This window comes from Amborella trichopoda, chromosome 11 (genome assembly GCF_054954075.1).
Source record: "Amborella trichopoda isolate Santa Cruz 75 chromosome 11, AtrichopodaSantaCruz75HAP2 v2.0, whole genome shotgun sequence".
Taxonomy (NCBI): Eukaryota; Viridiplantae; Streptophyta; class Magnoliopsida; order Amborellales; family Amborellaceae; genus Amborella; species Amborella trichopoda.
In genome coordinates this window covers 43,022,019-43,032,769 of record NC_142346.1, presented here as the reverse complement: position 1 = coordinate 43,032,769, position 10,751 = coordinate 43,022,019, and the positions used below count along the sequence as shown (strand labels likewise).

Below are 10,751 nucleotides of genomic sequence, written 5' to 3'. Positions count from 1 at the left end.
GACGTACTGATGTCGGTATGGATTTTACCTAGTCGCAACACTCTCTCACCTTTCTGTAAATTGGACTACCATGAAACAACCTCTTGCAAAAGTAAATAGATACCTGAAATTGACTTCTTGGAGTCTTGTTTTCCAGCCATGGTTTCATTTGTGTTCCCTTGTAACACAAGTTTTCCTCCCCCAAAGCTTAAATAAACGCTGGATATTCTTTTGAGATATCTGAATATCCATTTGACTACTGCCTAATATTCTTTGTCAGGATTAGCGATGAATCTGCTCACTACGCCAACTATGTGTGCAATATTAACCCTTGTGCACACCATGACGTACATTAAGCTTCCTATGATCGACCCATAACGCACTTTCTGCCTGTTTTTCTTTTTCCTTTTGATTCAAGGGCTTTGCATGACACTTAACTCTCGTTCCTTCTTGCCTTTCGGTAACTTTACTAGGTCATAAGTTTGGTTTTTATGCAATGATTATTTTTCCTCTTACATAACTTTAACCCATACCCTTTTGTATTTGTCAGCCTGGGTTTCGTGGTAGCTTGTGGTCCACCCCCTTTAGTGTATAATATATACTTTGATGTTGGGTATCTTGTGGAAGGCTTATGTCCTCTAGAGGACCTTCTCGGTTGAACTGTATGTGATACTTCTTGAATAGGCTGCTCCCCCTACTCTACATCACCAAAAACTGACATGTCAAACTCGTGTTGCACTTCTCCCCCATCTCCATGTATCACGGTGGGAGGAACTATGACCAATTCTGAATCATTGAAGATTCATGATTTTTCTGGTTTCTTCACACGTTCAATGGTAAGATATTCTTGAAAGATTACATCTCTATTCCTGATCACCTTCTTGTTCTCATGGTAGGAGTGCTTTCTCATCCAACTTGGATCTTTGTTCTTTGGGCATATGCATTAATGCCTTACACCTGAACACTCTCAAGTGTGAATAAGAGATATTTTTTTCGATGTAAACTCTCTCAGGGATTTCACCATCTAGAGGGAATGATTGGGATTTATTTATTAGGTAGCATAATGTGATGATTGTTTCACCCCAATACGAATTGGCGGATAACAATCACCTAACTCTTTTCATAATAGTGCGGTTCATTATTTCTGACACACCATAATGTTGGGGTATATATGGTACTGTTTTCTCGTGCCTTATGCTACTCTTGAAACAATAGTTTTTAAAAGCATTCGAGGTGTACTCCCCCTATTATTTGATCTATATGACACTTCAAAAACTTGCATATCTCCCTTTCCACCTTAGCATGAAAATTCTGAAAGATCTCAAACACTTGATCTTTCGATTTCATTAAGTACCCCTACACCTTCCTTGAGGTATCATTGATGAAAGTATGATGCGCCACCAAACGACTTCATATCCATGAGACCACACACATCTGAATACGCAAAATCTCATGATTTTCATATATTTAAAGCTCTTCTTCGAGAATGAGACTCTATATTGTTTGCCTAGCAAACAATGGTCACATGTGGCTAGAGATGCATTCTTGACATTGGGAATAATTGGTTCTTTGCCAAGATTTGCATTTAGTTTTTACTCGTATGGCTGACACGCTTGTGCCACATGTATAGTGAGGGTTCTTTTATGGCAACTTTAACATCGTTATTGGAGATATTTACCTGCGTTTTATAGAGTGAACAACACTTCTTGCCCTTTGTTACAACAAGAGATCCCCTTGTTTGCTTCTAATGTCTCTTATAGAACACTGAGTGGTACCCTTCATTATCTAAACATCCTCATGAGATGAGGTTAAGATGGATATCTGGCACATGTCTAATCTCCTTTAGCTCCAGCTTTATCCCAATATTTGTCTTGATGGGTTCATCTGCCTTATCCATAGTCTTTGAGGAACCAATGTTTTCCATATTTATAATAAGCAAAATAATATCTATGTGGGGTAGCATGAAACGATGCACCGGTATCTACAACCCAGTCCGAGTTGCATGAACCTAATGCAATATCGATGCACCTGTCACCAAAGTTTCTGACAACACCAGCATATGTAGTCACTGCAGTAGTTTCCCTACCATTATTCATGGCATTATCCTCATTCCGCTCTTTTTTGAGCTTCCAACACTCTTTCTTAAAGTGCCATTCCTTGCCAACAATGAAAACATCTCAACCCTTTTCTCGTTTTCGATCTAGCTTTATCATTAGATTGGTTTGATCAATTTTGGTCCACATTCTCAGACCTTTCTCGATTTGTGATAAGAGCTTGCAAGTTTGATGAGCTGGAGGATCTTCTTCTCGTCTTCTCATTTAGCAGTCTGCTAGTGACCTGACTCATGGTCACTATACCATCAAGAGCTAACTTATTCACGGAGACTACTAAGGTCTTCCAACTATTCGGTAGTAAGCTGAGTACAAATAAAGCTTGCGGCTCATCTTCCAGAAACAACTTCATCATTGTGAGTTGGTTAACAATACTTTGCAGTTCTAATACCATCGACAAAAATTACCATATCGAGGACTAGTGACCACAAATATTGAGTAAGATTAGGAAATACCCTCCTGAGAGATTTGCGTGACAAAACTCTAGCTTAATTAATGAGAAGAGTAATACTATGTCATGAAGCTCCCTCATTGTTTTACTGAAACAAAATTTAGAGAGAGAGAGAGTAACATTGTGATGTGAAACTAACCCAAACTTGTTTTCATACTGAGAAAAAGAACCAAAGAAATGAGAAACATAAGAAAGAAACAAGGAACGCTAGGAAAAATTAAATTAACACAAACTTAAAGACAATCTCACTTTGTATGAGAAATCATTTCATCACTTAAACCAATACCATGAAAGAAAACAATGGCCTTACATGTAGTATAAAATTTGCAGGTTTTACTTTGATTTCTAGGCCACTTATGTTTGGTTGGGAATGCCTTACATAGTGAATATGTCTTTGCTCATGGGTGCTATTCTTTCATGGGGGATCATGTGGCCTCTCATTCAGAAGAGGAAGGGAGACTGGTACAGTGGGGATCTTCCATAAAGCAGTCTCCATGCACTTCAAGGATATATAGGGTACCACCTCTTTTGCTTTTTCAATCTTTATCAAAGTTGTTTGATTTAAATATATATGTAACAGACAAGAGATAATAAGCAAAAAGCGATGAGCAATAACATATCGGAAAGTTGTACTTCCTTATCTCTTATCTGTTGTTCATTATCTCTTGTTGCTTCTTATCTCGTCTCTTACAGTATAGTTGTTTTGCATTGGAAAAAGATCAGGAGGCGGTCTAGCCCGATCAGTACAGGAAAACTAGCGGGTCAAACTTCGGTCGTTAAGTTTTTTTTTTTTTTTTTTGGGTAATTATGTGGGGATTACAGGCTCTACCGGTTTTTTAAGTGGTTAGGTTTTCAAAACTGGCAGTGGGATTTGAGAGTACCATATTTAAATCTGCGCTTCTTTCAAAAAAAAAAAAAAAAAAAAAAAAAAAAAAAAAGAAGGAAAAAAATGCTTTTTTCACAAGAAAGTTTTAATTGCTGTATATTAAACTTAAAAAAAAACGGTTCAAAAAAACTTCCATCTGTACCTCAAAATTTGACTTCTTTTGAAAATTAACTTTTTCCCATTTTATGAAATACTTCTGATTTTTATTTTTTTTTGGGTAGGTGTGAAACTTCTAATTTTATCCCTTAAAAGAGTGAAAGTTGTACAACTATTTCCTGTTTTATAAAATTTTTATTTTTATCTCTTCTAAAAATTGTGTTGCTTTTAAAAAATTTACGTTCTCTACAAAACCAAAAGTTAGCATCCTGGACCCCTCTCCCTTCTCCTTGACCAAGCAACCAAAAATGTCAAGGCCGTTTTTGAGAGAGAAATAGGAGTGCGGCCGAGCCACGCTTTTTAGATAGAGAAATATGGCTTTAAATGGAGAGAGACGCGTATTTCAAAGTGTCCTATTTTTCGGGTGAGATGTTGCCATTTCAAATGGACAGGCAAGTCATAGTATTTGAGCTCCTCTACTTTTCTCGCATACTTCCCATGTACTCCTTCGGTCAAAACCCTAGGTTATATTTTTCGGCCTAAAACATTGAGAACTTTCTAATAATTATTAGACGATTAATTTTAAAGAAAATTTTAAATCTTTGTTTTTATTTTACAAATTGTTTTATTTTTTAGAAAATTTAATTTTTTTTAAATTTTAAACATATCCGATTTTTTCACTCTGATTTTTTAGGTTAATCCGATATATTTGTGATATATTTATGTACATTATGTTTGCCGATCTGTATTTTTCTCCCGGTCTTTTGCATCCGAGTTTTTAGACCAAGACCGTTTTAATTATGATTTTATAATGGGCCAATTTTTTGTTATTCCCTGACTTGCTAACTGTGGTGTTACCACCGCGACCCCAACTCATTTTTGGAAGTCGTCGTGTTTGGGTTCTCGTAGAACCATTGCTTTCCAAATCATGGAACATAGGTAAACCTTCTGCTTACAAAATAAACAGTGCAAAATTTGGATAATTCCTTAAACATTTATGCAAAACTTCAAATGGGAGAAAAATGATAAGAATTTGTGTTGAGCGCATACACTATGCTCCCTTGGGAGCACACGGGCAAAACACTTACTAGGGAGGATTTTTTTAAAAAAAAATTAAATATGTAGATCAATCCCTCAAAAAATTGGGTAGTTCCAACGCAATATTCGGATCGAATTTTTAAGTGCATGGAGAGTGAGAGTTAATTTTTTTTGTTTTTTTTGAGGTTGGTTGTCAGGTTCTAGAGATCACATATCCAAAATTAGAGATCTAAAAGATGATCCCCGCGTATGTTTTGGCTGAGTGAGTAGATGGGTAGTATACACCCGTAGGTGTAAGAAATCATTTGGCATGGCATTTACGATATTTTGAGATGTTGCAACTTAAAATCCTTGAAAGAAATTTGATGCCACCTCCTGCAACTCTTATATTTTTACTTTAAATCATGAAATTTGAAGTCCAAATTTCATCATTGACGTTTGGAAATTAATTTTAGAACGATCGTGAAGATTAAAAAGCTTTCTGGATGAGGATTTGAAAGGAGGTTTTACTTTGTTTTCCTAAAGCCTAGGCCTTGTAATTACTTATAAAGCTGCAGCCGTAGAAAGTAATTTCCCTTCTTTACGTGCTCAAATTCTAGCTAAAAGAAAATCACTAAACCTGGGCTTTGAGAATTTGGGATAGATAACCAAAAGGAGAGAGAGATGCCATTAGACCACAACTCACGACAAGAACATCCATAAAGCTTAACAATCCAGAACCCCACTCTCAGAAAACCTAAATTCAAACCTTAACAACAAGACTCCCACTTTTTATTCACCACAAAGGCTAGTACACAAGCCTTAATTTCTCAATTATTCCTTAAAACACCACATACCAAACCATGAAGAGAGAGCGATCAGCATTGCTCGGTACACATGCAGATGAGCCAGATGCCTTCGCAATGGCCATCCTCGAAGCCCTCCGTCTTGCCGACATTGGCGCAATTGCTTCGGATGATGCACGGCCCCTGGAACTCAATGCTCGGTGACTCGCAAATTCTCCCCTCCACCACCCTCCCCATCTCTGCATATACACACTCATTTTCTCTTTCTTCCTTAGGCCTCTTATAAATGTTTTCCTTAGGTCTGATGGTGCATGCCACCTCCTGCAACTTCATAAATGTCCTAATGTACATGTATCTTTCTTCCTTAATTCTAATGTACATATTCTTCCCCAAAAATCCAAAGTACATATTTATGAATGTCTTGAAATCCTTGTTAGAATATGCACATTAGAATAGGTATCCTTTTATGAGACCATATTATCACCATTCTTATATAGACACATATATGTGTGTGCTAGTGTTATCAGAAATACCAATCTTAATATTAATTTTTTGGATACGACACACTTAAACACCATTTAAAGAGGCATGTAGGGTTTTAGGTGATATTAACACAGATTTCAAGAATAATGGTTACTTATTATGTTATCGATACAAGCAAAACTCATGGACACATACATCCATCCATGTTACTAATGCTACCATACTATCAATGATTGGTGTGTGTGTTTATGAGAGAGAGAGACCAGGGAATCATATGGTTTTGCAAAACATCTGCCATCTTTGAAACAATGGGACCCTATTTTTGAATCATCAGTGGATATGAGTAGGAAAAAAATAAAAAAACTAGAATTGAAGTGAAGGATAGAGAGAGGTGAACCTGACGAAACAAGGAGCAGAGAAAGCAAGAAAAGAACACAGAGGACTGGCTTTCGAATTGCCATTGAAGCACAGGATGAAGCTCCCCAGATCTCTGATTGAACACTGGAGGAGGAGAAAGTTTATATAGAAAAAGTGGTGGGGTTCTTTTACAACGGTAAATTCCATGAAAAGAAAGTTGTTTTGATGGATTCAATGGTAAAAAAAAAAATCTGAAAGGTATAAAGGGAGGCCACCTGTTTTAGCTTATAGGATTGCCTTTTCCTTTGGTATAATTCAGTACTTTCTAGAACCTGCCGGTCTAAATTTGAAAAAGAAAAAGTTTATATTAGGTTGCAACCTTAAAATGTAGAATTGAGGTGTACTTTAAAATTCATCATAAATGGTTGTTTTGATATAAGAAAAGAAAAATTGTTTCATGCGGGCTGGACTAACATTTGTTTCTACAATATGTGATCCAGATGTATAAAGCATCCATTTTAAAGATGGATGCAAATAGGTGGTCCATCTAAAATCAAGTGTAACTAACGGTTCAAATGTTTTCTTAATATAATTATTGTTTCTAGTTTTCAGTTTTGTATTTAGTTTTCATATTCATGATCTCCACATTAAAGATTATATATTCTCTAAAAATTAGGATCAAATTATCTCTAAAAAATATATTTATTGCCAAGCCCTCATTTCTAATATATACGGGTTAGCCGCATAGAAACCATGTTCATTTGAAAAACATCTAATTGTCAACTCGACATTGAGATGTATGACTATGAAAATAGAATTAGATTTTGAGTCTAAAAATAATGTATATTACAACATATTATCTGGATCGTCTATTTTCAAGAATTTCATGTGTTTAAACATCTATTTGATTTGAACTATTTTTTGAGTTTAAAATTTTATAATCAGTGATGAAATAGAATATTGAGCCATCCTAAAAATATTTTTTAACACCAAAATTACATTTATGATAAAATTTAAATGTCCACCTTAATTTGATTGTTTAAGGTTGCAACCTTATGCAAACCACACCCATTCTAAAAGCATGTAAAAGCATGCACCACATATATATGTACATCATTTATTACATACATTTACATAAATAAAATACATGTGATGATGGCCATTGTAGATTAAAAATATGATAGATGATTTTTTAAGGCTATCGACACATAGTGTGGCATAGGCTGGACAACCAAGATTGAAGGAGAAAAAGATTAATTACTTAGAAATGCGTGTTAATAGATAAGGGTTTTAAGAAAGGAAAACAATTATATTAGGTTGCAACCTTAAATTGTAGAATTATGGTGCATCTTAATAATTCATCGGACAAAAGTTGTTTTAATGTTGGAAAATCCCCTAATTAATCATTTCGACATAGAGATATATGGAAAAAAAATTAAAAAATTATGAGTCAAAAAATTATTGCATCTTGTATGACATTATCTAGACTGCCCATTTTCAATATTTTCATTTGTATATAGAGATCTACTTGTTTTGAACCTTTTTTGGAACTTAAATTTTTATAATTAGCAATGGAAATAGATTCTCAAGCCATCTTAAGAACTTTTTACACCAAAATTAATAATTGCATCTTATTTTAATTGTACAAGATGTCAACCTTCAACAATCAAAGGCATGTCTGTAAATCCTGCTAAAAGAGGTGGTTTTGGTGCCAAAAACTTTTACATTGGCCTACAAAAATTATTTTTTAACTCCTAATTGTGAATTTAAAGCGTTAAAACGGTATAGATCGAGCAGCTCTATAAACACTTAATTTTTTGAAAATAGATTGTCTAGATGGTGTTTTACAAGTGCACCAATTTTAGGATCTAGAATCCTGTTTGTTTCTTCACATCCATGTATCTTAAAACTGAGATGAGATGATCAATTGTAGGGTTTTTCGACATCGAAACAACCTTTCTTGTAGATTTTTAAGGTGCAACTTACTTCTACATTATAGAGTTGCTACTTATACAAACTTCTCGTACCACACAGTACATACATCAATAAAGTGTACGATATTTGTATGTTCAATGGTGAAATATGCATCAATAATATTCATACAAATGTTGCATGGTACATAAACTTATATTGGTGCAAGATTTCAAATTTTTAATTAGGAGTTTGATGGTGGTATAAGGCACAAATAATATAAATACTAGATGTAAACTCTACCACCTGTGCTCCAAACGGATAATAGAGATGCACCACTTTTATGCTGGATTTAAGAAATACTTGAGCATGAGCACCCATTTTCAAAAATTTCAAAATGCTTATGGATTTACTCGATCTACGTTATTTTTTTGAACTTCAAATTTTGCAATTAATGGTAAAAATAGTTCTTCAGGCTATTCGAGAGGTTTCTAATACCCAACTGTATCTTTTGACACCCAAAACTGCATCTTTCAGTATTACTGCCTTATTTTAATTATTTAAGATAGACACCTTATATAAACCGCATTTACTGAAGCTTTATTTAGGTTCTATTTTAAAGGGCAAGCTTTCTATATTTCTCCTACTACATGAAATTTATTTACTTCCTCCTATCCAATCACAATGTCACGTCTCTATACTATGTTGTTATTATTTTTTCTATAAACTATTTTGGCACTAAGTTTTGAGCATCCATTTCTCTCTTAAACTTGCATTTGTAAAAAATATAAAAACAATACTCCGAATAAAATAAAACAACCAAAATGCCGCTGAAAATTTCAAGGGTATTTTGGTTATTGTATTTTATCGGATTGCTTCTTTTTTTTTGTTAATGTTTTTTCAGGCACGCCCCATTGAGATGATGATATGTACCAAATTTCATATTTATATAATAACTAGAAAAGATTAAAAATAAAATATGCTGAGGCGTCCGATCTAGATCAAACTGTCAGTGGCTCACTTGATCTAAATTGTACAGCTGGATGTAGGGAGAAGTATATATTTTCTATGCAGTGGGGGAAGTATAGAAACGTTTCCCTATTTTCAAATCCCGGGAGAATCTTGAAACCGCAAGTGTCGGAAAAGCATTTACTTTCGTATAAAAGTGGATAGAGCCATGTACATGTTTTTTTCGGATTGGTGAAAGAGCTATCTATTTTTATCAAAGAAAACCACCTGAATCACCATCTTTTTTTATTTATTTATTGGTGATGGAGCTGAAAGAAAGATCTATGTAATTTTTTGCCGGAGAAATACAATTTTTTTTTTTAAATAATAATCACCCCTTATAATTTTCGCAACAAGATCACTCACAGATGGTCTTTTTACAAGCAATAGAAATTCCAAAAATTAAATAACACATCAATAAAATAACTCTCAACTACTTGATGCCATTCATACAACCTAATACTGTGCTTGAGAATATAAAATAAAAGAACAAATAATTAAAAGAAAAGATGCTAGAGATTACCTCAACCAGGCTTTTTATACCCCACACGGAGTCACCACATCGGTCCAGCTTCAATCTTGAATCGGGAAAGCTAATTTCGGCCAAACTAGATTACCACCCTTAAATCTCTACAAAACCCTTAACTCCAAAATAATTAGGCTAAAACCCTAATTTTTTCCAACCCTTAGATTAGATCATGAGAGAGAGAGAGACTCTCTATGTTGGGGCATGCCGCCTAGGGTCATTTTTAGGGGAGAGAAAGAGTAGAGAGAGAAACTAAGAGAGTAGAGAGAGAGGGGAGTGGGCCCTAGGGAAGAGAGAGAGAGTTTATGCGAGAAAGAGAGGTGTAATGAGATGGGGGAAAGCACCTATTTTTATAGTAAAATTTAGGTATAGGGTTTTTTTAGGGTTTCCCAAAGTTTGTCTCTTTCTTGAGATTGAATATGCATCGTTGATCAATGTGACTTGTGGGGTGACAGATTTGAGTCATCCATTTCACAGATGAGCTATCAACATTATAGAAGGTGCATAAACCATTATCCCTTTTTCCTTAAACCATTTTCCCATCAATACATTTAAATACCATTAAAGATATAATGCATACCATAAATTGCATATTCCATCTCATATTTTCCATAAGAATATTTCAATAATATCAAGTCAAGATATTATTTCAATAATCAAGATAAGATATGGTCAATATTTCCTAATCAATATTTGACCAGATGCTACAAGATGTAGTTACCATATTTAACAAACTTGAAGACAAAGCAACAAGATAAGGTATCCAAGGGTGGAGCATGCTACCCATGGATGGTATCTAGGGCCCCACCTAATACCCACATGGTGGGCCCATGTGCACTATAGGCCCCATGTCTATATTTTTTTTAAGAAATATTTTAAAATTTAAACAAAGTGAATTTTAAAACATTATAACTTTGTAAATTAATAACTTCATTTTTATAAGTCCAAAAATAAGAAATAAAATATCAAATGACTTACAAAAATTCAAATAATAAATCTAAAGTAATTTAATAATAAAATCAACATAATTAAATTAATATGATGGGAAGTGGATCCATATGGTTCAGGAATTCAATCAACGATCACAGGGTACTCCACCTTCAATTTTGGACTACAGACT

At 34.4% G+C, this 10,751-nt stretch overlaps 1 protein-coding gene across 1 annotated transcript; it reads right to left on the bottom strand.

Moving 5' to 3' along the window:
- Positions 1-5,242: 5,242 nt before the first annotated feature.
- LOC110008479 (uncharacterized) lies at positions 5,243-6,315 on the bottom strand. The gene is made up of 2 exons (XM_088850638.1): positions 6,049-6,315; positions 5,243-5,791 (listed from the first exon to the last, which is right to left on the bottom strand). Exons 1-2 carry the CDS (start codon positions 6,288-6,290, stop codon positions 5,419-5,421), a joined length of 615 nt encoding a protein of 204 aa, XP_088706764.1. The 5' UTR covers positions 6,291-6,315; the 3' UTR covers positions 5,243-5,418.
- Positions 6,316-10,751: the final 4,436 nt, after the last annotated feature.

What these genes read in the sequence shown, in the direction of transcription:
- LOC110008479 (XM_088850638.1), bottom strand. Translation starts at nt 6,290, where the DNA reads ATGGCAATTCGAAAGCCAGTCCTCTGTGTTCTTTTCTTGCTTTCTCTG. An exon ending in CACCAATCATTGATAGTATG is followed by an intron (nt 5,792 to 6,048) that starts GTAGCATTAGTA and finishes CCTATTCTAATG; the next exon opens with TGCATATTCTAACAAGGATT.